Source organism: Myotis myotis, unplaced genomic scaffold (assembly GCF_014108235.1).
Source record: "Myotis myotis isolate mMyoMyo1 unplaced genomic scaffold, mMyoMyo1.p scaffold_m19_p_5, whole genome shotgun sequence".
Taxonomy (NCBI): domain Eukaryota; kingdom Metazoa; phylum Chordata; class Mammalia; order Chiroptera; family Vespertilionidae; genus Myotis; species Myotis myotis.
The window spans coordinates 43,754,787-43,781,513 of record NW_023416357.1 but is presented as its reverse complement, the minus strand read 5'-3'; the positions used below and the strand labels follow the sequence as shown (position 1 = coordinate 43,781,513).

General features: G+C 45.7%; 1 protein-coding gene and 1 long non-coding RNA gene across 3 annotated transcripts in view; one reads left to right on the top strand and one right to left on the bottom strand.

The window, feature by feature from the left end:
- Positions 1-26,727, top strand: part of LOC118656426 — a 33,567-nt gene that overhangs the window by 5,119 nt on the left and 1,721 nt on the right. The window contains exons 1-2 of one of the 2 annotated variants that reach the window (XR_004967608.1): positions 24,644-25,347; positions 26,087-26,263. This is a non-coding gene — a long non-coding RNA (uncharacterized LOC118656426). Of the gene's footprint in view, positions 1-24,643; positions 25,348-26,086; positions 26,264-26,727 lie in introns of those variants that run through there. The other variant, XR_004967609.1, reaches the window with a different exon arrangement.
- The window catches only part of THBS4 (thrombospondin 4), a 47,471-nt gene continuing 46,119 nt past the window's right edge, over positions 25,376-26,727 (bottom strand). Inside the window, exons 21-22 of the mRNA XM_036309752.1 lie at positions 26,079-26,218; positions 25,376-25,598 (exon numbers count right to left, since the gene is read on the bottom strand). Coding sequence (XP_036165645.1) covers positions 25,537-25,598; positions 26,079-26,218 — 202 coding nt within the window. The 3' untranslated portion in view covers positions 25,376-25,536. The remainder of the gene's footprint in view (positions 25,599-26,078; positions 26,219-26,727) is intronic.

The window sequence follows — 26,727 nt, the reverse complement described above, 5'->3', positions numbered from 1 at the left end:
CCCAACTGTGCAGGGGCAAGGCCAGCTCCCAGCTCCAAAGTGGTCTGGTAACCAGTCTGTCTACCCTGAGTCTCAGCCTTAGCCATTCCCTTTCAGTTAGTTTTCACGCTCATGCTTAGTCATTGTAGTTAAGGGCTCCACCATTTCAGGTGGCCAGAGCCAGAGTGTGTGTGTGTGTGTGGGGGGGGGGGGGGGCGTGAGTAACAGTCTCCATGAACCTGAGTCTTCTGGAACTGTTCAGCGGTTTCCAATCAGTGCCCTGCAAGAATTTTTAAAACATACAAAACCTGACTTTAGTCAGAGGCACTGACCTCTTTTCCCTTAGACTGAGAAATAAAAAAAATGACAACAGCCAACATGACAATAGCCGTTTAGTGTGAATGAATCCAATTATACCTTTTTTGTGTGTCTGTCAGATTGGCAAAAAATATATTCTGCTGTGCCGCAAAATTTTAGTAATTAGTTTATGTGAGCCACGAGAAGAATAGCGGAAAGCACTAATCCTACTCTTAAAATTGAGTCTAAAGAAATATTTTTATGTGAAAATCTCTGCTGTGGTAGATGGCATCCCCCACCCGGCCAGCAGAGGCCTGGCTCCGCGATGTTGGCGAAGGAGTGAGTGAATAGCTGGAGGAGGGTGTGACCTCCTTGCCGGAGCCGGTCCATCCTTGCTGTTTCAAGGGACCTGGCATATATGGCATACTGTTCTTAATATGTTTGCTCACCTTCTTGGCACTATGTGTTTTAACCAAGGTCACCTCTCTGAGAAAGGTTGTTTCCCCAGGTAGGGATTTTCCCCTGAAGTTAGGGTGGGAATAAAACCCCTTAACTAAGTGCCAGGCAGGTAATTAATCACTTTAACTACGAACAATCATGCTTAAGCTACGTAATCTTTACTCCCTGGAATGGAGATAAGAAACGCCCTAACCTTTGGAATAGAGATTGATAGGATTGGAATCAACTGGTATAAATACAGATGTAACAAGACAACAGGACACAGAACCTAGACACAGAACCTACACAGAACCTAGAGACAGAAGAACCTTGCTAGAGACAGAACATGGCAAAAGATCCTGGACAGAAGCTGGCCCCAGAACCTAGAGACAGAACCTGGCTACAGAACCTGGATAGAACATGGCAAGAGAACCTGACTAGAACCTGGTGACTGAACCTAGCAAAAGATCCTGGACAGGACCTGGCTACAGAACTTGGTTGGAGAACCTAGCCAGAACCTGGTTGAAGAACCTGGCTACAGAATCTGGTGACTGAACCTGGCTGGAGAACCTGGAGAACCTGGCTGGAGAACCTAGCAAGAGAACATGGACACAGAACCTGGCTGGAGATCCTGACCAGAACTTCACTGGAGATCCTAACCAGAACTTGGCTAGAGATCCTGGCTAGGCTGCTGATCAACTGAACACTGTCTCCGTGTCATTCCTTCTTCGCCAACTCCGTCCACACCTTTGGGGAACCCTGGACCTGCTGGGGTTGGACCCCAGCATCTGGCGCCCAAACAGCAACCCCTAGGTAAGCCCCACTCTTGGGATGGATAGGACTCCACCGTAGGAAGAGGGTGGATAGTCTTCACCAACTCCATCCACACCTTTGGGAATCCCTGGAACAGGATTCCCCTAGGTAAGCCCCCCCCCCCCCCAATTGAGAACCCCACACTCGGGACGGATAGGACTCCACCAGGGTACTGCAGACCCCCCTATAAAGGATAAGTAGGGTAAGAAGGTGGATAGTACAGAACTTAGATTGAGAAGATGTGCCATACTGAGTCCAAAGAAAGAAGACTCTGTATTGATTCTTAGATTGAGAAGATGTGCCATACTGAGTCCAAAGAAAGAAGACTCTGTATTGATCTTTAGATTAAGAAGATGTGCCATACTGAGTCTAAAGAAATAAGACTCTGTATTGATCTTTTAACACATATGCTTGCTAGCAGAGGAATTAAGGTTACTCCCAGTCAGACAGAATGTTTTATACAAGAAGTATGTCCATGCTTTTCTGAGGAAGGAAAGGTAAATGTAAAGGCATGGGAGGAGGTAGGCCCAAGGAGCCTTATCCTTAACCCCACTGCAGCCTTTCCACCCCGGGAAAGTGAAGGATTGGCAAGCTCTCCCTGGGGTGATAGATCAGGACTCAGGTAATAGCGGAAAGCACTAATCCTACTCTTAAAATTGATACAAGAGAGCATTTGGGGTTTTTCTTTTTAATGCCTGCTTTTAAAAAATAAAAAAGGGGGAATTTGCCGGGAGCCGGTCCATCCTTGCTGTTTCAAGGGACCTGGCATATATGGCATACTGTTCTTAATATGTTTGCTCACCTTCTTGGCACTATGTGTTTTAACCAAGGTCACCTCTCTGAGAAAGGTTGTTTCCCCAGGTAGGAATTTTCCCCTGAAGTTAGGGAGGGAATAAAATCCCTTAACTAAGTGCCAGGCGGGTAATTAATCACTTTAACTACGAACAATCATGCTTAAGCTACATAATCTTTACTCCCTGGAATGGAGATAAGAAACGCCCTAACCTTTGTAATAGAGATTGATAGGATTGAATCAACTGGTATAAATACAGATGTAACAAGACAGCAAGACACAGAACTTAGAACACAGAACCTACACAGAACCTAGAGACAGAAGAACTTCGCTGGAGAGAACGTGGCAAAAGATCCTGGACAGAAACTGGAGACAGAACCTAGAGACAGAACCTAGCGAGAGAACATGGCAAAAGATCCTGGACAGAAACTGGACACAGAAACCTAGAGACAGAACCTGGCTACAGAACCTGGATAGAACATGGCAAGAGAACCTGACTAGAACCTGGTGACTGAACCTGGACAGAACCTGGCTGGAGAACCTAGTGAGGGGACATGGCGACAGAACCTGGCTGGAAAACCTAGCGAGAGAACATGGCAACAGAACATGGCAGGAGAACCTGAATAGAACCTGGCTTGAGAACCTGGCTAGAGAACCTGGCGACAGAACTTGGCTGGAGAACCTAGACACAGAACCTGGCTGGAGAACCCAGCGAGAGAACATGGCTAGAGAACCTAGACACAGAACTTGGCTGGAGATCCTAGACAGAACTTGGCTGGAGATCCTAACCAGAACTTGGCTAGAGATCCTGGCTAGGCTGCTGATCAACTGAATGCTGTCTCCATGTCATTCCTTCTTCGCTGACTCCGTCCACACCTTTGGGGACCCCTGGACCTGCTGGGGTTGGACCCCGGCACCTCCTCTCGGAGGTAAGCCACCAGTTCCCAAGTTCTGTTGCTGAGCTTCTGCCCACAGTGGTGGAGAACGCAGGTGAGGACGCCCTTGCCCTCCGTGCCTCGCCCACGGGGCACGGAGATAGGACGTGCAAGTCCCAGAGACAGAAATGGGGAGAATGGACTGGAGTTTCCTGTGGCTTTTCTAGTGATCTGGGCTGACCGGGCCTGTGCACCTTCTGCTCGGTTAGAGGATGTGCAGTTCTATCCCCTTCCCAGAAGCGATCAGTGTTACGGATGGGAGACCCAGGTAAAAAAATACCCTCAGCACAAGAGGGAATGGAAAGTCTCTGGCTCTGACTCTGACAGGAGAGCCTGGTTTAAAGTTTATAAAGGTGTTTGAATTTAACTTGCTTTTTTCCAAGGAGGAGAGAGACAAGCCAGGGTGGCCGAGGGGCCCCAGGCGAGGGGCCTGGTTTTGCGTCTCTGCTGTAAAGGGGAGCCTTTCCGCTCTGCCCCTGGGCCCAGCCTTCCCGGCCTGGGCTTCCCCCGGAGGCCAGATTGTGGGTTTCTCTTACACGTGTGTGGAATTGACAGCTGCCAACCCTTCCAGTGTTGAGTTCCTGTTGTGACCAATCCATGAAGCACCCTATTACTTTTAATCTTTAAAGAATTAAAGATTATTTTTTTTAAAAAATGTTCCCCATTTGCCAGCAGGGGCAGGAATCCCCTGAGGTTTACTAGAGCCTAAGAAGAGTTCTCGATGGCCTGACCTCTGCTGATAGTTTTTTTGTAATACTCTTGCCAAACCTTCAGAGATTCAGCTGGAATTGAAATCATATTTCAGCACACTGATACCTTAAAAGAAGTGAAAAATAGCAGAAGTATGTGGTCTTTTATGCAGTAAACAGCAAACTTAGAGGAAATTTTCATTTATTCAACAAATTGTTGAACACCCCCTGTTTGTCAAATGCTAAGAATATAAAAAGGGAACAAGTCCTGCCCTCCACTTGTGCAAAGCCTGTTTGGGAAAACGATTATGCAGCTGTTGAAAATCCTGCTTTCAAAGAATTTGGGAGCCCAGTGTGGAACTGTATACCAATTATACTTCAGCACATAAAAGATCGGAAGAACATTCTTCCAAATGTTAAAACAGAGTATTTCTGAATTGTAGAATTGCAAGGTCATTTCCTTTATAGTTTTCAACATTTCCTACATTTTCTAGGGTGAGTTGCACGATTTTGATAATTAGGAGGGCAAATAGGTGTCATTAAGAAGTGATTGCACCTGATTAGCTACAGCCCTGCTCTCTGTTGTCTGCTGATCCTCTGCCTTGGGCAAGAGATGAATTTCATGAGCCTGGAAGCCCTGCCAGGAAAAGTGCAATTAACCAGCATGAATCCACCCTGGGGCCTGGCCAGCCAGGGCTGGAGGGAGGGAAGGTGCACAGAAGCCCATCTGGAGAGGGGCTGCGTGGTTTCTCAGGGATGCTCTAAAACTGAGCTGTGCACACGGATGGCATCCCAGAGCCCTAACCAAAGGTTAATTGCTGGTGCTGGGCTGCAAGCCTGCCAAGCCCTGCCCGGACTCTGGGGCAGTGTGCCCACCGTGAAGTGCGAGGAAAAGCGGCTGGCCAGGACCCCAGGGAGAGCATCACACTTCCCTCCAAACAACCATCAGGCTGCCTGCTTGGGATCCAGGTTTCTGCCAGAAAGCATTTGAGATGAAGTGCCTCCTGCTGTGTGTCTAGCGCCTTTCCACTCTGACCAGTAACATTTACATGGCCAGGGCGAAATGCAGAAGCTCAGGACGTTGGCCAGATGGGCTGAATCAGAATCTGCATGCTAACGAATCCCCAGGTGACTCAAGAGCTCACTGAGTGCATAGCGCGGCTGACTCACCTGTCAGGTGGTTGAACCTGCAGGGAGCCCTGTGGGCAGCTCGCCTCCAATCAGGTGGGCTAGAAGCTTCTGAGGCCAGGGCAGTTGGAGAAAGCTCGGATTAGTGTCTTGCTTATGCCGTTTAGGGCAAAGTAGGCCCAACAATAACCTATTCCAGGGCAACCTTCTCTAGGAATGTGGGGGCTTAGTGGCTAATCTCTCGCTGTCCCTCACAGGGTCCCTGGAGCTCGGTAGGAAGCAGAAGATATTATTTTCATTTTCCAGATGGTTTTGTGGGGGTTGGGAGGAGGGAGCTGGGACGCGGCCAGCCTAATGAGAAAGCTCAGAGCCTTCTTTGTCTGATGGTGCCAGCTGGCTCTCAGGCAGATCTGCAGGCTGCGTCCAGGCACACCATCATTCCAGCCCTCCAGTTGGGCTGCGGGGTTTTCTCCGGCCGAAGCCCTGCACTGGGGCTGCTCACAGGTATATAGAGACAGCCCGGGCGTTTTCTGAGGGGTGGCATGGTTTCAAATATATGTAAACTGGCTGAAATGTTGTAGTCTTTGTAAAATATTTACATTACAAATGAATGTTTAAAACACATACACTGTGGATGTAAATTTAACATTGTATTGGTTTGCTAGGGCTGCCATAACAAAGTACCGCAGACTTGGTAGGCAGTGGAGGGAAAGAGGCCACACAGAGGTGACCTCTGAAGAGTGAAGAGAAAAGACAAATAGGGTGCAGGCCTCAGAGCTGCCCCCAGCCCCTCTCTCCGCCATGAGAAGGGAAAGCCTGGGTGGGAGGTGCCTGCTCTAGCTTAGTCACTGAGGGTGGGACCTGTGACGGATTAAGCACCAAGGGCATTGTAAAGACTAGGCCCGGTCTGGAGAGTGGCAGGAAGACAATGAAATATTACGTATCTCCCCACTTTGGCCTCCACCTCCCTCTGAAAGGGGCTGGCAGCTGACTCGCAGGCCCTTTGCCGCAGGTGAGGAATGTGACAGAGAGGAGAGCGAGACCTGGCCTCAGACTGGAAAAGCCTAGCATCACCGCCCCCTGCCAGCCAAGGACAGGACTCTGGATCTAGCCAAAGTATTCAGGTTATGGGGGTTCGATGAGAGGGTAATTTCCTCTGGACACAACAAAAAGGATTCCTAAAGGGCCGGGGAAGGGAGGAGGTAGGAAAAGCCAAGACAGTATAGGAATGGTGGCTCCTATGGTGTGAGGGGAATACACTCTGCTCTGAGCCTGGACGGAGCCCGGGAGGCTCCAGAGAGGAATGGCTGGTGCGGTGTGTTCAGACAGAGGTTCTCTTCCTCCTGTGGTTCAAGCTGAGCGAGCTCCTTCCTGAGACAGCCACAGTAGTGGCAGCCAAGCTTCAGCCTTAAGGGGCCATGACCTTGAAGGGTATTGATGTCTCACTGGGTGTGGGGGGCAGGGTCTGTGTGGTAGGCTGAATTTCAGAATCCCTTCTCTCCCCTGCGCATTCTCCCATCCCCTGGTTATACAACGAAACACCATTTAGTACGGCTGGGCAGGGATTTCGCAGGTAGAATTACAGTCACTAATCAGCTGACCTAAAATAGGGACATCAGCCTGAATACCCAGGTGGGCCCAATGGAGCAGCAGAAGGGGAGGCGGAGTCTCGAGACGCAGCAGGAGGAGCCAGAGGTCTTCCAAGTGTGAGGAGCCTTTGCTGCCCCGTAGCTGGAGCTGAGGAGCCCTTGTGTGTGCAGGGCCCAGAGAGAGACCTCTGGGAGCAAAGGGTGACCTGGGCAGATAGCCAGCAATGGAACGGGACCTCAGTCCTTCAGCTACGAAGAACTGAATTGGACCAGAGGCCTGATGATCTTGGGAGACCACAGAAGTCCTGCTCAGCTGGCACCGGGTTTTAGCCCCGTGAGACCCATTAGACTTCTGACCCACAGAAACCGTGAGCTAGTATCTTTGTGTTGTTTTAAGCTGCTAAGTTTGTGGTCATTTGTTACCTTAACAACAGAAAATTTTGGGATGGTGTACCTGAGGTTGTGCAGGGCACAAAGTAAGTGACAATAGGTGACACCCTATAGACACATGGGCAACCAGAAGGCACTGAACACCCCATCCCTCAACGCTCGGACAGTTCGGGGGGATGGGCAAATTCCAAACTGAGGCCACGTTTCTGCTAAGTCAGTGGCATGGGGATAAAAAAAAAAATTCAGTGATAGGAAAGGTTTGTTTTCTGAGCACCTGAATTTATGGCCTGAAATTGGGACCCACTTCAGGAACTTTTATAGAGCTCTCTCATTCGTGGAGTTAGAAGGAAGGTTTCCTAAACCCTGAGAACTTCTCTGTCCACATCAGTACGTATTTTAAAGGAAAGGAGTAGGGGAGAGAGACAGAAAAGACAGCGCTTTGAGGGGGCCTCACCCGACCCACACCTGTGCCTGGGAACCTCCCAGCAGCCCAGGTGCTCCCTGTGTAACTGCTCTCCTGCTGGGGAAGCACGGGGTGGGGGTTGGGGGGCTTGTCTGTTGTATAGGGGGCTCCCCAAACTTCCCAGCTCCTGCTCTGCCTGGCTTCCCAGCTGGGAAAGAGCAGGGGGTCCTCTCCCACAGCCTGAGCACACCTGGGGGCAGCCCCTGAGTGAGGGGGAGGGGCAGGATTGGTGGTTGCCAGAGGTGGGTGGGGGGATGAAATCGGTGAACGGGGGGTCAAAAGGTGCAAACTTCTAGCTATAAAATAAGCGGGTCATGGGATGTAATGCCAGCATGGTGACTGTAGTTAACAGGAGTGTATTGCTTGTTTGAAAGTTGCTAGGTGAATAAATCTTAAGAGTGCTCACCACAAAAACGTTTGTAACCGTATGTAGTGACGGATGGTAACTAGACTTATTGTGGTGATCATTTCACAATATATGCAAATATTGAATCACGTTTCACACCTGAAATAATATACTCATATATGCAATGTGAAAGTAACAGTGATGGGGAGAGCTGACGGCCTCCTGTCGGTGGCCAGGGTGCCGGGGGCTCTGAGACGAATGCTGCGCTATGTGCCCTGGCGCACGGCTCTGCTGAGGCTCCCACGGCCATCGACCCACCTTAGGTCCTCTTAGGGCCCAGGCTGCTGGGCCCCTGGGTCTCTGGGAGCCCTCGGGACCTCCTGGGGAGGGAGGCATGTGAAGTCCTGTGTTGTACGTATGGGTCAGGAGGCAAGTCCTGGGGAGGGAGGCATGTGAAGTCCTGTGTTGTACGTATGGGTCAGGAGGCAAGCCCCACAGTCAGATGAACTCGGTGCGAATCCTGGCTTTCCTCCTCATTGGTTGGGTGAAGTTGCTTCTTAACCTCTCTGGGCGGTAGTTTTCTCACTTGTAAAATGGGGCAAGAGTATTTTCTATTTGCTTGGTTGTAAGGCTGGAAGGAGATAACCCATGTGAAGGGCATGCACAAGAACCCTTCCCCAGGGCGAGATTTTACGTTTGATAAGCTTCGAAGATCCTATGTGAGGTGTTCTATCAACAGAGAGAAGAATGTCTGTTTCCTAGGTGTCAACATGTGCTCCTGTTTGGTGATATTTGTAGTTCTGGGCTGCCCATCATCTACCCCTCACTTCCTAAAGGCACCTATCACTTCCCCTTAGGGACCCCACTCCTGAGTGTGGCCATGTTGGAGGCAGTGTCCTCACCCTATAGAGCCCAAAGGGGCCAGATCCTCCCCTCCCTGCCCTACTGGGGGCGGGCAGTTAAACTCTGTCCTGAACATTGTCTCTGCTCTCTCTTTCTGGACTTCTATTAGGTAGATATTGATATTGTAATTGGTCTTTTTTTTTTGTCTCCCATTTTCTATCTAAATATATACACACTTTAATAGCTGATAGTTCAATTGTGAAAATGAAATGTGAAATGTGTTTTAATAAACACTGCCTTTATAATTATTCAAAGTGTGTGCATACATTTTTGGGGACACCCACCCTATGTTTATTTTGTTTCCTTTACTGGGTCGGGTCCTCTATCTTCCAGAGTTTCTGGTGAATTTATTATTTTAGCTATCATAATCCTAACTCCCACGAGCTTTTTTTCTGTTTTCTGATGATTCCTTTCCCTCCCTAAATATAGCCTCTGTTCTTGTTTATGGATGCATATTGTCTTAGTCCGTCCGGGCTGCTAACACCGAGTACCATGGACTGGGTGGCCCATAAGCAACAGAAATGTGTTGCTCACCGTTCTGGAGGCTGGGACGTCCAAGGTCACGGCGCCAGCACAGTCGCCTCCGGTGAGGACCCTCCTCCTGGCTCATAGCCGGTCCTTTTCTCTCGGTGAAAGAGGCAAGGGCTTTCTCTGGGGCTTTTTTTTTTTACAAGGCACAAATCCTGTTGATGGGGGCTCCACTCTCATGACCCAAGTACTTCCGAGAGGCCTCACCTTCTAAGACCATCTCACCTTTGGGGGTTAGAATTTCAACATATGATTTTTAGGGGGAAGGCACAAGTATTCATATCTTATATTTCATGGGGAATATTACTTATAGGGTTGTTTTTTATTTCTTTTAAGTATTCCTCTAATCCTTTTATAGCCTCTCCCCTCTGAAGGGCTTTTATTCTGCTTGTTTGGCCCATCATCTTTTAAAATGAAGCACTAAAAAGTAAATTGAGGCTCCCTGGATATTCCTACCTTACCACCCCTTAATTTACAGCAGTCATGATGTTGCTTTCCCTGTTCCCCTTCTTTCTGCTGACTATTATAACACTTACCATTGTTTGATATGTTCCATTATGTTACTGACTATATTAACTTGTACTTTCCCAATTGGCTTGAAAATTTTTTATTTTTACTTTGAGAGTATGTTTATGAGAGCCGGGACAGTGAAACGGGAAGGGCTTAGAACAGAAGACGCAACAGGAGAGCTTGGGTGGGGCTGCTTTGGCGTCTAGATGGCTTAGAGCAGTGGCTCTCAACCTTGGCTGCACATTAGAATCACCTGGGAATCTTTTTAAAATCCTGATTTCTGGGCCTCATCCTCCGGAAATTCTATTTCTTTGTTATGGTGTGGGGCCACAACATTAGTAACAAAGCAACAGAATTCCTGGAGGATGGGGCCCAGAAATCAGGATTTTAAAAAGATTCCCAGGTGATTCTAATGTGCAGTCAAGGTTGAGAACCACTGGCTTATAGGAAAGGAACGAACCAAGGTGGGGCTGCTGGCTCACCGGAAAAAGGGTTTGGAGACCGGTTCAGGGGTTTTGCTGCCTGCTCTTCCCCTAATTGCAAGCCCCATGGTGGCCCCAGGTTTTTGTGTTTTTTAAAGAACGTGCCCTAGAGAAGGGCACACTCCAAAGAGGGCATGCCTAACTTCCCGATTGTTTAGCTGGGCATTCAGTTTTTCCTCTTTTTCTCTTAGAGGTGAGTTTGCTAGACTGTCTTTCCACATGTGGCTTTCATTTCCATCTACCCACTGACTTGGAATCTGGGAATGGAATTATCAGGTCAGGAGCTTGTGGGTACTTTCATCACTCTTCCCTGTGTGCTGCCAAATCTCTTCCTAAAGGTAGTGCGTGCAGGCCCAGTGTCAGCAGAACAAATGAGCACACCCCTTCGAGCACGTGATTTTTGAGTCTTTATGGTTGCGAGCTTCAAAAGTACAAAATAGCACTCATTATTGTTTTAATCTCATTCTTGTTTAAATTCCTTTCTCTTGGGTCACTGGTGAGGTTGAACACTCTGCGTGTGGAACTGTAAAAGTGTAGCCTGGGGGAACATGAGGACGTGGAAAGGGACTTCCAAACAGACTCCACAGCAGCCTGTTCTGTGGTGGTGTGTTGGCGGTGGTTCCTATCCCGTGCGCCAGGGGCTGGAGTCAGTTGACTCCCTGAAATTATCCGCAAAAATTTGGGGCCGTATGCACATGGGTACTTGAGGGTTCTTGGCTTTCTTCATAATCTCACAAGAATCTGGGTCTAAACAGGCTAAGTCATGTGGGAGATTTCTGCCCTGGATAAGAAAAGGGCAGCCCCAGAAGGTCTGGAGGGAGACCTCCTCTGTTTGAAATCTCATTCTGCCTCTTGTCAGCTCTGTGATCTCGGGCAATCTGTGAACCTCTCTGTGCTGAGGATGGTAACAGGGCAGCTAGTTCATGGGGTTGGTGTGGGAATTCAATGAGTTCATACAGATGAAGCACTTTTAATAGTGCCCGGCACATAGTAAATGTTTAATTAATGTCTGTTATTAAAAACTATTAATAATTAGAACCTTCCAAGGATAGGGTAGGCTACCTCATGGAGTAGTGAGTTTCCTGTCGCTTATTGTTTGTGAAATGGAAGCAAACTGCCAGGGAGACTCCTGAGAGGATCCCTGAATCGGGAGGGAGTTTCTGTGAATGAAGTTTTCCCTTTGGCAGGTGGCAAGGGTGAGGCCACCTGCCAAAGGTCCTCACTTAATGAGCCACTTAATGCCGCCTCCACAGGGCGACAGCTGCGCTCGCTGCAGTGGCGCTGCACTTATCAGCAAGCAGGCTGCTTCGAGAGCGTGCTCCTGGCACCCTCTCCTGAAGATGCAGAAGAATCGTTTGGGACAGCAAGTGCAGTTTCTGCGCCATTATTCATGGAGAGAAGGGGTGGGGCGGGGCGCTGGGAGCCAAGGTTACCTGCTGCCCTTGGCTTCTCTGATGAGCAGATATTTAAGGAGTGCCTATCAAGGTCTGTGGGCTTTTCTACCACTAATCCCTTATGTTCTTGTTTTCTTTTTACTCATTGGATTCTGGGCTAGTCACAGAGGGCATGGCTGCCGGATATGGATGCCTTTGGGATGGTTGGTTCAGAGAGAAGTTGGAAATGTCCGAGTCTCTGGGTGTGCTCACGAGCACAGGGCATCCATTCAAACATCTGATTCTCGGGCTCTGGAGTAAAATGTGTGTGGGCCAGTGCTGAGGGGGGTTTACTTCTGCTTTGTTTCCCCAGAAGCAGACCCTGCGATAAGCATTGTAACTTGTATACATGGAAGGAACCCTTGGTAGGGGAGTGGAGATCAAGGCAGGGACGGGAGGCAGTGACACTGAGGCCATCAGCTGGGGGTGATTCCAGTACATGGCTCAGGGCATTCCCACAAGGTGAGGGGCTGGTTGGGGACATTGCTGGGGGCTACTTGGGCAGAAAAAGTGGCCTCAGTCCCAGAGAAACTCTGAAACAACTGCAGGTGCTGGCAGTTTGGCATCAGTGAGTGACAAAGGGTAAGAGAAATGGACAGGCCACCCAGAGCATCGGCGACAGTATTTTTTTGTGGGAATGAGTTTCCCTGCTGTGAGCAAGGCCATGTGTGCACTGGGAAGCAAGATGGAGCCCAGTGAGGTCTTTTCCAAGCCCGAGATAATCAGATCCTCTGTGTAGAGTTGTTGGGTCTGCCCTGGCCGGTGTGGCTCAGTTGGAGCTTCCCATGCACCAGAGATCCTGGGTTCAATTCTGGGGCATGTACGGGAGGCAACTGATCTATGTATATCTTTTTCTCTCCCTTTACCACGTCCCCCCTCTTCCTTCCTTCCTTTCTAAAAAAGAGCCACAGCCCTAACCGGTTTGGCTCAGCGGATAGAGCGTCAACCTGTGGACTCAGGGTCCCAGGTTCAATTCCAGTCAAGGGCATGTACCTTGGTTGCGGGCACATCCCCGGTGGGGAGTGTGCAGGAGGCAGCTGATCAATGTTTCTCTCTCATCAATGTTTCTAACTCTCTATCCCTCTCCGTTCCTCTCTGTAAAAATCAATAAAGTATATTTTTTAAAAAATAAATAAAAAATAAAAATAAAAAAAAGCCACAAAAAGTCGTTGGGTCTTGTCCTTCATCAAGGCCACTGGCCAAGGAGGCTTTTGAAGGAGAACAGTCATCTCAGGCCTGCCGTGCACAACTGATGACAATTTCTGTAGGATGATTTCAGAGCCAGGGACACAGGCTTTGAGTCTTGCCTCTGCAACTTGTAAAATAGGTGTTATTGGCCAGCCCCTTTACCATCCTGCGCCTCAGTTTCTTTAGTTACAAACAGGAATCCTCTTGCTCCCCGGTCCCTTCCCTGCCCTTACAGGGTGTTGTAAGGATCAGAGGTGATGTGCACAAGTGGACTGCTCTCCAAGTCTAGACATTACTATTATTGTTAGTCTTCTTTCCTCCTGTCCTTGTTGGCAATGTGACCTTTTTTTCTGGGGCGGGGGATCCGGTGCCTGAGGTGGAGGGCCCTGAGGTGGAGCCTAATTAAGGTGGGATACATGTGCACCGGAGTCTCCTTTGTCCTGGGGCAAAAGTGGGGCCCACCTGCCTCTACTCTGCTTTCTGTTGGGAGGGGCTGGCATGAAGGTTTGGTCCGCACCTTGGTTCAGCTGAGTGTGAATAGTGGGGGAGGGGAGAGGATTGAGGCTGGGTTACTTATCCCCTGGGTTCCTTCTCCGTGGGGCTTTGCAGGATGGCTGTACCCCTCTGCCCAAGGCCACAGCTTTGCAGGATGGCCCTCACTGCACCCCGACCCTCTTTAGGAAGACTGACACTCTTTCCACTTGCTCAGGGATGGTGGGAACAGCTCCCGTCTTGTGCTTGGTGGGTGAGGGGAAGGGGAACGTAGTTTCCTGAAACCTGCCCCCACCTTCATAACTAGCCCCTTTGTTAAACTCTTCTCCATCGCCCAATTTGAGCCCCCCCATCTCTTGTTCATGGAGTTAGGACTCCTGGGTTAGAGTCCAGGCCCTGCCACTCACTAGCTGTGGGACTAGGGACAAGTTACCTAACAGCTTGTCAGCCAGAAGAGTGGAGTCCAACCTTTCCATTGCTCCCTGCAGAAAGCCGTGGGCGTGTGGAGTGGAGGGTCTCGGACTCAGGCCCCGAGAGGGGCCAGGCAGGAGACGCTGAGGAGAAAGGGACTTGGGCGTGTAAATGACATAGCAGTCTGCAAGTTTTCTGTGCAGGAATGCAGAGAGTGTGGCCAGAGCCTTTGATTTCTTTTAAAAGAGAAGCTGGAAATACAGATTTTTATGTGAACTTTGCCAAGTTTTAAATGTTTGTTCACGTTAGCAAAACAAACAAAAAACCAGCAAGAATGAAAACACTGTGCAGACCAAATGGTTTCTGACTCAACTTCTGTCAAGCCCCCATGCTGGCCTGGGAAGCTGCTCTCTGGCCTGGAAAATTGTTCCTCCCGGTGGGACATTAGGACAAGGCCCGTTGTGACCCAGCTGAAAAGTGTCAGGATTGGCCAGGTGGCTCCGCTGGCTGGAGCATTGTCCCTGACACCAAAAGGTTTAGGGTTGGATCCCGGTCGGGGCACATACCTAGGTTGTGGGTTTGATCTCCCCGGTCTGGTTATGTATGAGAGGCAACTGAGCGATGTTCCCCTCCTCCCCCCACCCCCCGCCCCTCATTTTCTCTCTTCCTCCTTCCTCCAACCCCTTCCTCTGTCTCTAAAAAAATAAAAATCAATAAACACATTCTTGGGTGGTGATAAAAAAAACCCCCAAACTCTCAGGATTAAGTAGGTGGGGGTTCTAATAGACAAATGCTTTATAAATAAAGTCAGAGGGAAGGGTATCTAGAGGTCCAATTTTAAATTCCTTTTTAAAAATATATTTTTATTGATTTCAGAGAGGAAAGGAGAGGAAGAAAGAGATAGAAACATCAGTGATGAATCATTGATTGGCTGCCTCCTGCATGCCCCCTACTGGGGCATGTGCCCTTGACTGGAATTGAACCTGGGACCCTTCAGTCTGCAGGCCGATGCTCTATCCACTGAGCTGAACTGGCTAGGGCTAGAGGTCCAATTTTAAAATAAATGGTACTTTTGCAGTTACGACCAGTATTAGAATGAAAATAGTTTTCACTCACACAGAAGCCTGGCCTAAGTGTACCCTTTTGGATCCCTCACAGGGCCCAGCACAATGCCTGGCACAGAGTAATTGCTTAGTGTGTGTTTGATGAATGAATGATGAACCGATGGATGAATAGCTCTTTGCTTGGCTCTCACAGAAGACTGTCATGTGAATTTAGGTTGAGGGGCAAGGAAAGAGCCTGCTCTAGGCAATTCTTAAAGATAACAAAGAAAATGAGGTTTCAGTGTTCATTCAGAGAATAATTCACAATAATTCAAATTAGGTTGTTTTGTGGGTGGTTGTTTTTTGGTTAGTTGTATGTTTTGGTAAATAACAGTTCTTAAGCACAGAACCATTAGCAGTTAGCTAGGAGTAGAGGAAGTGTTTAATAAATTGTAGTCATTATTTTACTTTTCATAAACTTTAGAAATCATCTCAGCTAAAGGAGAGCAGCTTGTTCAGAATAGAGCTATTTTTTTCTCATTAAACTTTATTTTAATGGATCTCAAAATTCTGTGACAGATTTTTGGTTAAGTTGTTTCCATTAAGAGGCACGGATTTTGAAAACTAATAACTTTAAAACTCCCCCCCCCCCAAACCCCCCAATTGGTCCACAAAACATTCTCCTTTCTTTCTGAAGATTTTCAATGCATTGAAATCACTAACCAGTCTTTTACTATTAAACAGTCAATTGAGACAATCAGTTGTGAGACTGTTCTTCATTACTGATTAAGACTGGGGTAGGCCATAGCCAGTTTGACTGAGTGGATAGACAGAGTGTCAGCCCACAGATGGAAGGGTCCTGGATTTGAGGCTGATTGTAGGTTTGATCCCCCGCCCTGAGGGTGCGTGTGAGAGGCAACCAATTGATGTCCACATCGATGTTTTTTGTATGTCTCTCCCTTCTACTCTTTCTAAAAAAAGCAATGGGAAAATATCCTCAGGTGAGGATTAACAACAAAAAGACCGGTGGAAGGTGTTGGGAATAACATTCATTTAACCTTCTTGGTGACTTTGAGAATAGGGCTATTTTTAAGGGATTGCTGCCCCCTACTGGATTCTTTGGAGAATTTGAAGCTTTCTTTTTTTTTTTTTTTTTTTTTTTTATTGCTTAAAGTATTACAAAGGGTATTACATATGTGTCCATTTTATCCCCCCGCCCTAGACAATCCCCTAGCCTCCCCTATCCCCCAATGTCTTATGTCCACTGGTTATGCTTCTATGCATGCATACAAGTCCTTTAGTTGATCTCTTACCCCCCTACCTCCTGCCCCGCAACCCTCCCCGGCCTTCCTGCTGCAGTTTGACAATCTGTTTGAGGCAGCTCTGCCTCTGTATCTATTATTGTTCAAAAGTTTATAATGGTCTCTATTATCCATGAATGAGTGAGATCATGTGGTATTTTTCCTTCATTGACTGGCTTATTTCACTTAGCATAATGCTCTCCAGTTCCATCCATGACGTTGCAAATGGTAAGAGTTCCTTCCTTTTTAGAGCAGCATAGTATTCCATCGTGTAGATGTACCACAGTTTTCTAATCCATTCATCTACTGATGGGCACTTAGGCTGTTTCCAGATCTTAGCTATGGTGAATTGTGCTGCTATGAACATAGGGGTGCATATATCCTTTCTGATTGGTGTTTCTGGTTTCTTGGGATATATTCCTAGAAGTGGGATCACAGGGTCAAATGGGAGTTCCATTTTCAGTTTTTTAAGGAAACTCCATACTGTCTTCCATAGTGGCTGCACCAGTCTGCATTCCCACCAGCAGTGCACAAGTGTTCCTTTTTCTCCACATCCTCTCCAGCACTTGTCGTTTGTTGATTTGTTGATGATAGCCAGTCTGACAGGTGTGAGATGGTACCTCATTGTTGTTTTGATTTGCATCTCTCGGATGATTAGTGACTTTGAGCATGTTTTCATATGTCTCTTGGCTTTCTGAATGTCCTCTTTTGAAAGGTGTCTATTTAGGTCCTTTGCCCATTTTTTGATTGGATTGTTTATCTTCCTTTTGTTAAGTTGTATGAGTTCCCTATAAATTTTGGAGATTAGGCCCTTATCGGATATGACATTGGCAAATATGTTTTCCCACACAGTGGGTTTTCTCGTTGTTTTGTTGATGGTTTCTTTTGCTGTGCAGAAGCTTTTTATTTTGATGTAGTCCCATTTGTTCATTTTCTCTTTAGTTTCAAGTGCCCTAGGAGCTGTATCAGTGAAGAAATTGCTTCGGCATATGTCTGAGATTTTGTTGCCTTTGGATTCTTCTAGAATTTTTATAGTTTCCTGTCGTACATTTAAGTCCTTTATCCATTTTGAGTTTATTTTTGTGTATGGTGTAAGTTGGTGGTCTAGTTTCATTTTCTTGCATATATCTGTCCAATTTTCCCAGCACCATTTATTGAAGAGACTATCTTGGCTCCATTGTATGTTCTTGCCTCCTTTGTCAAATATTAGTTGAGCATATTGGTTCGGGCTGATTTCTGGGCTCTCTATTCTATTCCATTGATCTATATGCCTATTCTTGTGCCAGTACCAGGCAGTTTTGAGAACAGTGGCTTTGTAATACATCTTGATATCTGGTATTGAGATCCCACCTACTTTGGTCTTTTTCAGGATTGCTGCAGCTATTCGAGGTCTTTTTTTATTCCAGATGAATTTTTGGAGAGTTCGTTCTAGATCTCTGAAGTATGCCGTTGGTATTTTAATGGGGAGTGCGTTGAATTTATAGATTGCTTTGGGTAGTATGGACATTTTAATGATGTTGATTCTACCAATCCATGAACACGGTATGTTCTTCCATCTGTTTATGTCTTCCTCTATATCTTTTTTCAACGTCCTGTAGTTTTCTGAGTAGAGGTCTTTTACCTCTTTAGTTAAGTTTATTCCTAGGTAGCTTAATTTTTTTGGTGCGATGGTAAACGGGATTGTTTTTATAATCTCTCTTTCTGAAAGTTCACTATTGGTGTATAGAAATGCCTCGGATTTCTTGGGGTTAATTTTGTATCCTGCTACATTGCCAAATTCATGTATTAAGTCCAGTAGCTTTTTGATGGAGTCTCTAGGGTTTTGTATGTATAATATCATGTCGTCTGCAAATAAGGACAGTTTTACTTCCTCTTTTCCAATTTGGATGCCTTTTATTTCTTCTTCTTGCCGAATTGCAATGGCTAACACTTCCAGTACTATGTTGAACAGGAGTGGTGAGAGGGGGCATCCCTGTCTTGTTCCTGTTCTTAGGGGAAATGGTGTTAGTTTTTGTCCATTGAGTATGATGTTGGCTGTGGGCCTGTCATATATGGCTTTTATTATGTTGAGGTATGATCCTTCTACTCCCACCTTGCTGAGAGCTTTTATCAAAAATGGGTGTTGAATTTTGTCAAATGCTTTTTCTGCATCAATTGATATGACCATGTGGTTTTTTTCTTTCAATTTGTTTATGTGATGTATCACGTTTATTGATTTGCGGATATTGTACCATCCTTGCATCCCTGGGATAAATCCTACTTGGTCATGGTGTATGATCTTTCTGATGTACTGCTGGATCCGATTTGCTAAGATTTTGTTGAGGATTTTGGCATCTATGTTCATGAGGGATATTGGCCTGTAATTCTCTTTCATTGTGTTGTCTTTACCTGGTTTTGGTATTAGGGTGATGCTGGTTTCATAGAATGAGCTTGGAAGTGTTCCTTCCTCTTGAATTTTTTGTAGTAGTCTGAGGAGGATAGGTTTTAGTTCTTCCTTGAATGTTTGGTAAAACTCCCCTGTGAAGCCGTCTGGTCCTGGGCTTTTGTTTGCTGGAAGCTTTTTGATGACTGCTTCAATTTCTTCCATAGTTATTGGCCTGTTGAGATTTTTAGATTCTTCCTGATTGAGTTTTGGAATGTTGTATTTTTCTAGGAATTTGTCCATTTCCTCCAGGTTGTCTAGTTTGTTGGAGTAGAGCTGTCCATAGTATTTTTTAACAATCATTTGTATTTCTGTGGGGTCTGTTGTTATTTCGCCTCTATCGTTTCTGATTTTGTTTATTTGGGTCCTCTCTCTTTGCTTCTTGGTGAGTCTGGCTAGAGGTTTGTCAATCTTGTTTATCCTTTCAAAGAACCAGCTCTTGGTTTCATTGATTTTCTGTATTGTTTTTTTGGTCTCTATGTCATATATTTCTGCTCTAATCTTTATTATCTCCTTCCTTCTGCTCACTCTGGGGTTTTCTTGTTGCTCTCTTTCTAATTCTTTGAGTTGTAGAATTAGATGATTTACTACCATTTTTTCTTGTTTGTTGAGATAGGCCTGTAGAGCTATAAACTTCCCTCTCAGGACTGCTTTCATTGTGTCCCATAGGTTTTGGATTGTTGTGTTTTCATTGTCATTAGTTTCCAGGATGTTTCGAATTTCTTCTTTGATCTCATTGGTAACCCAATCAATATTTAATAGCATGCTATTCAGCTTCCAGGTGTTTGAGTATTTTGGGTTGTTTTTATTGTAGTTTATTTCTAATATTATGCCATCGTGGTCTGCGAAGACGCTTTTTATGATTTCAATTTTCTTGAATTTGGGGATACTTTGCTTGTGACCCAATATATGGTCTATTTTTGAATATGTCCTATGAGCATTTGAGTAGAATGTATATTCCCTGGCTTTCGGGTGAAGTGTTCTGAAGATGTCTATTAAGTCCATCTGATCTAGTGAGTCATTTAGGATTGCTATATCTTTGCTGATTATTTGTCTAGAGGACTTATCCAGTGCTGTCAGTGGTGTATTAAAGTCCCCTACTATGATTGTATTGTTGTTGATGTCTCCTTTGATATCTTCCAGGAGTTTTTTTATGAATTTGGGTGCTCCTGCATTGGGTGCATATATGTTTACCAGGATTATATCTTCTTGTTGTATTGATCCCTTTAGTATTATGAAGTGGCCTTCCTTATCTCTTGTTATGGCCTTCACTTTGAGGTCTATTTTGTCCGATATAAGTATTGCTACCCCAGCTTTCTTTTCCTTTCCATTTGCCTGAAAGATATTTTTCCATCCTTTCACTTTCAGTCTGTGTGAGTCCCTTCTAATGAGGTGGGTTTCTTGTAGACAGCAGATGTATGGGTCATGTTTTTTTATCCATTCAGCCACTCGATGTCTTTTGTTTGGAGCATTTAGTCCGTTTACGTTTAAAGTTATTATTGAAAGGTACTTGTTTGTAGGCATTTCTGTTTTTGTGTGGCTGTTTTCTTTCTGAGCTTTTTATTTCTTATTTTTATACCAGTCCCTTTAGCATTCCTTGCATTGCTGGCTTGGTGGTGATAAACTCCCTTAGCCTTTTTTTGTCTGTGAAGCTTCTTATTTCCCCTTCAAGTTTGAATGATAGCCTTGCTGGATAGAGTATTCTTGGATTCAGTCCTTTGCTTTGCATCACTTTGTAAATTTCCGTCCATTCTTTTCTGGCCTGATGTGTTTCTGTTGAGAAATCATTTGACAATCTAATGGGAGATCCCTTGTATGTAACTTTCCGTCTCTCTCTTGCAGCCTGTAAGATTCTCTCTTTGTCCTGAACATTTGCCATGGTAATTATGATGTGTCTTGGTGTGGGTCTTTTTGGGTTCACCTTGTTTGGGACTCTCTGGGCTTGTGTGACTTTTTTCTTCCCCACCTCAGGGAAGTTTTCTGATATTATTTCTTCTAATAGGTTTTCTAATCCTTGTTCATCCTTCTGTTGTTCTGGTACCCCTATTATTCGTATGTTGTTTCGTTTCATGTTGTCCCAAAGCTCCCTTAGGCTCTCCTCCTGTCTTTTCATTTTTTTCTCCAATTGCAGTACATTTTGGGTGTGTTTTGCTTCCTTGTCTTCTAAATCACTAATTCGGTCCTCCGCTTCTCCTAGTCTACTGTTGATACTTTCAATGGAGTTTTTCATTGCAGCTATATCACTCTTCATATCTTCTTGGGTCTTACTTAAGTTGTTGATTTTTTCATCTGTTTCTTCTAGCTTCTTCCATATGTTATCGATTTTTTCATCTGTTTCTTCTAGCTTCTTCCATATGTTATCGATTTTTTCATCTGTTTCTTCTTGCTTCTTGCTGAGGTTGTCGATTTTTTCCTCCATCCGGTTTATGCACTCTAGGACCCTTATTCTGAATTCTTTTTCTGTCATGTTGCATGCCTCTGTATTACTTAGCTGCTTTTCTGGAGAGTCCTCCTTCTCTTTCCTTTGGGGGTTTCTTTGTCTACCCATGTTTGATCTCACTGACATATCTAGACGTTGAGTCGTTCAGTGGCTGCTCCCTTGGTGGCAGTGACTCCTTGGTCTGCGGTTCCTCTTCGGGCGGTTGCGGTAACAGCTGCTCTTCAGTTGGCAGCAACTCCTCTGGTGGGTGCTGTTCACAGCTGTGGTGGCTCTTCTGGCTGGTGGGGCGAGGTTTCACGTACAGCTGCTGTTCCTCAGCAGAGGGTGTGGTGCTCAGGAGGTTGCTGTTGCTTGGATCTGCTGTGTTGATTTAAAGGCACAAAATACAACACAACAAGGCACCACATACCAGGCACTATACACAAATATATTCATGATATTAATAACCCCAAATAAAGGTGAGCACCTGAATTAAGAGAATTAGGGGATAAGGAAAAGGAAGAGAAAAAGAGAAAAGAGAAAAAAGAAAAGAAAATTAGGGACCAAAAAAAGGAGTGCAAAAATGAAAGTGGGAAAAAGGAGGGGGGAAAGTAAAAGCGAGAAGAGAAAGGAAAAGAAAAAAAAAAGAGCGAAAAGAGAGAATGAAGTGGAAGAGGGGAAGAGACTTTTAATATGAGGAGAATACTCCTATAGAACAGCCATTAATCCCAACAAATTTCAGCAACAGCTTCCTGGAGATAAATGCAAACTAGAAACAACCAATAATATAACGATGAAAATAGAATGGAGAACACTAATCCCAAAATAAAATAAAGAGAAAATAAAATGGCACTTTAAAAAAAATGGTAAAATGGTAGCAGTAATAATACTGGTTAAAAATAAGAAGGTAGTAATTAAAAGGGTAAAATCAGGTGATGGAAAAAAGAAGAAAAAAAAAAAAAAGAAGAAGAGGAAAAGAAAAAAAAAGAAAAAAAAAGAAAAAAAATTGGTTTCTTAGTTAAAAGGTGAAAAAAAAAAAAAAATATTGCAGTAGTGAAGGTCCTTCGGTTCTTCTATTCTTCAGTGTGGCTCGCCTTAGACCTGCCAGGTATTCAGGAGAGTGTTGAGTTTCCCTGCGATACACTGTTCCTCTGTGTTGTAAACCACAGTCCTTATTTTAAAGCAAGCCGCATTTGTTTCCCAGATTGCCTTATTTTGTGTTTAGCAAAGAGTCAGTTTGTGGGTCAGCCTCTGGGTGGCAGTGTTCTGGGGTTGGCCTCTGAGGCTACAGGGCCTCTCTGTCCAGTGGAAGTTCACTGCCCAGAGCTGGCTGCGTAAGAGTTACCAGTGCTGTGTTGTTGCTGGGATTGAAAATCCCTCTATAGGCCAGACCCTGTTAACTCCCAGGGACTGATCAGGTTATTTTAATCCTTGATCTCCTACAGGGTGGAATCTGGGTGTGGCTGTGCTCCTTGCCTGGGGGCTGGGGGGAGGAGTCTCACTCTCCGGAGAGAATGGCTGCCTCAGACGTGGGCTCAGGGGTGTCTCAGCACTCAATTCGCTGCCACCTCTCCCGGCCCCCCTTCTCTCCTCAGTCTCTCCCCAGATTCCACTCCTCCGCACACTCTCCCTCTCTTCAGCACAGGTGAGTGTCTGTATCCGAAATGTCCCATGAAGAGGGTTCAGTGAAAACAAACAAACAAATGCCGGCCGCGGAAACGGGGAAGGCTTGGTTTCTGTAAGCTTCTTCTCTTACCGGGACTGCATGGTCTGGTCAGCTCTTCAGGCTGCCCCCTTTAGGCTCAGTCCTCTGTGATCACAGACCCAGCTCTCAATTCCCCCGGCAGCGCCAGGAATCCCGCGGTTCTCCTTTCCCCCGTCAGGGGCTGTGCCTGTCCCAAGGGACGCGGCTGTCTGCCACGCGGTCTCCCTCCGACTCTCTGGGCTCAGAGGTCTGGCAAACTTTCCTGCCCAAATCCCTGGTTTTTTTTTACCTTTCCAGGGGAGTTCTGCTCTTCCCGGCTGTAAACCGTCTCGCCAGCTGAGGAATTTCGCCAATTCGGGGTGGATGTTACTAGTTTCAGCTGCTCACTCCATTTGCTCAGGGACACGACCTGGGACGCGTCTGCCTATACCGCCGCCATCTTCCTGAATCGAGAATTTGAAGCTTTCTGCTATTGGTCTTGTGCCTTGGTTTTTCCAATCAACATACAGTATACTTGATTGAGGGGCGGAGGGTGGGGCATGGAGATGAATATTGCATAATGCTAATCCTCCAGGAGCTCATGGAGACTACAGGACCGAAGGGACTTTTGAGATGTTATTTCTCAACCCCTGATCCTCAGAATTCTGGTGGGAGCAGATGGACTTGTGTGAGGATAACTCATTAAAATATACTAGTGGAAATACACACACACACACACACATATACATACACACATACACATACTAGTGAAGAAACTTTTCAATGAAAACTTTCTATACATTTGTTTTAGATCTTGGCAATCTGCTGTGGTTTACTCTAGGGGGTGCTATAAAATAAGCAATTAATATTTAGAAAAAAATCCCAAAATGTGGCAACAGATGCTCACACTTGGACAACTCTTGTTTTGTGGACACATGTGCTCCCGACAGTGATTTTCTATTGTGTTTTATGTGTAAATTTGATGTTATTTAGTGACTTAAACAACTTAGTGAAGGGGAGACTTGTGTGCTGAGCACAGGTTAGGTAAAGGAGTGAAATGAATCCTTTTTCCAGGGTACTTTGCACTGGAGCTGTGACTTTTCCTGGCAGTGTTGGGAGGGACCGAGCTCTGCCAGCCATCTGGAGCACTCAGCTGTGGAGTTTATTATTTTAAACAATCATTTTTTAACTTTTTTCCTATCCATCTCCCCCCCCCCCGCCCCCTCACACACACACACACACAACTATCAGCTTGTTCTCTATATCTATGGGTCTGTTCCTATTTTTGTTTTGCTTATTTGTTTTTAAAAAAATATTCTACACCTTAGTGCAATGTTTGTCTTTCTCTGACTTATTTTACTTAGTATAAGTAAAGGTCCATCTATTTTGTTGCAATGAAGATGGTGATTCAGGAGATCAAATGTCCTGAATACGCGTGCAGGCTTTACATGTGAAGGGGTGTGTCCTGAAATCCTCCATATCTCATACTGGCCATGCATATGCCATTGTATTTTCTGACTATTGAAATTATAAAACTGTGGTGAGTGTTTATCCTTTATGATTTAAGATATTTCCAGGAATTTTGGAGTAGGAGACAATATTACTACCCAGCAATATTCTTGGAAACAAAATTCTTAAAGAATTTATAAAAATTGGCTTGGATCTTTGCCTTACAAATGGAATGGAAGAAAGGCTAGTACACAAATTAGGCAAGTTTCTGCCCTGTACATATAGCGATGCTACTGATATTACCATAGGTAAGCATATGTTGGGAGGAGCTTTTTAAGTTGTAGGAAGGCTTATGGGATCCATCCACACTAACGTCCTTGTTAGTTGAGGCGTTTATTGATGCAGTCAGCATTTACTGGCTATCTACCACATTCCAGGTACAGTCACCCTTCTGTATCCACAAATTCTGAATCTGTGAATTCAATCAACCACAGATTTAAAGTATGGGGGTGGGGTGGGGGAGAGGAGGTGGAAGGAGAGTTACATTGTTGCTGATGTGTCCTATGTAGTTAGGTCTATGATGGTTGGGTCTGTACTGAACATGTAGACATTTTTTCTTGTCATTAATCCTTAATACAGTCTAACAACTATTTACGTTGCATTAGGTATTATAAGTAATCTAGAGATGATTTACATTATGGAAATATTTTGCAATTTTATTTAAGGGACTTGAGCATCTGCAGATTTGGGAATCTATAGGGAGTCCTGAAATCAATCCCCAGTGGATACCAAAGGATGGCTATAGTAGGCATTTGGGTCTGATTGTCCTTTATGCTCAATAAGCTTATGCCCCACTAGGGGGAGCCAAATACACATATAAATAAGCATAACTGCTGCCCGTGCGGGGATAGAAGTCGCTGTGGAGATGTGAGTGGAGGAGGGTATCAGGAAGAACTAAGCCCCAGGACAGGTCAGGAAGAATCTTCATAGGGAAGGTGTCTCTGAACACGTTTCCAGGTAAGGAGGCTGCTGAGGTGAGCATGGAACTGTTAGGTTTTTGTGTGATGCCAACTGGAGTGACCGAAGATGAGACCTTTGGCCTGGGCCTTGTTTCCCACACATGCTCAGTCTTGTTGACTGACCTGGTCTGAGGAACAAAGATCCCCCTGCAGGTTCAACGTGGATGCCTCAGGACAACACAGCTGTGGCCGAGGCTTTGATGGTGTGTAAGTGATGCCTGAGTGACACAGTTTTTAGAAATCATCTCTTCTTTATTGCTACGCTCATATAAAAAGTTTGATACATTTGGGGAGGTAAAAGAAAGCCACAGTGTATATAAAGAAAGTTGTAGGAAGTTAAAAAAAATATGGCTTTAGTGTTTGGAAAAGCAGTTATGAATTGCTCCTTGGGTTTACTTATCCAGGCGATCAAAATTCTGGGTTTGGAACTCTTGGAAGTCTTCTGGGATGGTGTCTGCGAACAAAAACAGGCACAGGGGTTAGAGCGGGTCCTTACACAGGAATGCTGCTCCATCTCACCCAGCGCAGGCAGCCTGTAGGGGGCACTGTCAGCCTGTCCACCATTTCCTACTTCAGGCTGCTTGGGGGACCATTGCCTCGAAGCCCAGGAGGGCTCATTCACAGGCTGAAAGGAAATCAGCAGGCAGAGTAAATGCTGAGTCTGATTATGTTAGAGCTGTATGCAAATAAAGGCTGCCTGAAAATTAAACCTCAAACCCTATGCCAAGAGGTTAAATTCCATGGGTCTCAATGTCCTCATCTATCAAATAGGAAAAATGAGATCTACCTTTTACTTCAGCTACAGGGACGACCAGGTTTTAATGAATATGTGGCGTAAATGCTGGGCTTCGGGGAGGAAAGTGTGCTATAGAAATGAGGTGGCATTAATTGATTACTTCTAGTGATATTGTGCAGTAACAAGAATGTACGTTACCATTGCAGCGATACTTAAGGTTGGACCAAATGATGTTTTCCTGGGAGAAGCAGAAGACGCCGAGCCGGCCTCCTCGCATGGTGGTGTCTATGGTGACTCCAGAGTCAGCCACCAACTCGGAGCCTTCATAGAATCGCACCCTGTGGACAACACAGCCCGAGCAGACCCATGAGGCTCAAACCAAGGTAGGTGATGTGCCCATCCTGAGGCTGGAGCTCCCACTTCTTGGACAGGTGCATCTTTGCTCTGTTTCCTATTCTGTTTTTCACAGACTTGGATTGTGCCCTCGCTGTTCCCCCTTCCCTACTAGATGGGAAGTTCCAGGAGTTCAGGGACCATGTCTTCCCAAAGGCCTAACAAGACAGTGGGCACAGAGTCCCACTCAATGGGTACTTGTCAGTTACAGAGCAACCATAATATGACCCAGGACCAAGAAGTTCTGTGGCTTCATTGTTCTGACAGTTACCTTGGCTAGTTGCCATGCCTAAGAAAAGCTGCTTTTCCTTAGGTCTGATTTATTTCGTTTGGTGGCACCTCGGAGCAATGACTTTCATTAGGAGCGACACTCCCTACAGCAGGGCTTTAGAAATTTGGCTGTCACTGTGGCATTAATGAAGCCAGGGTTGCTGGGTGGCTTACAAGGCCCTGG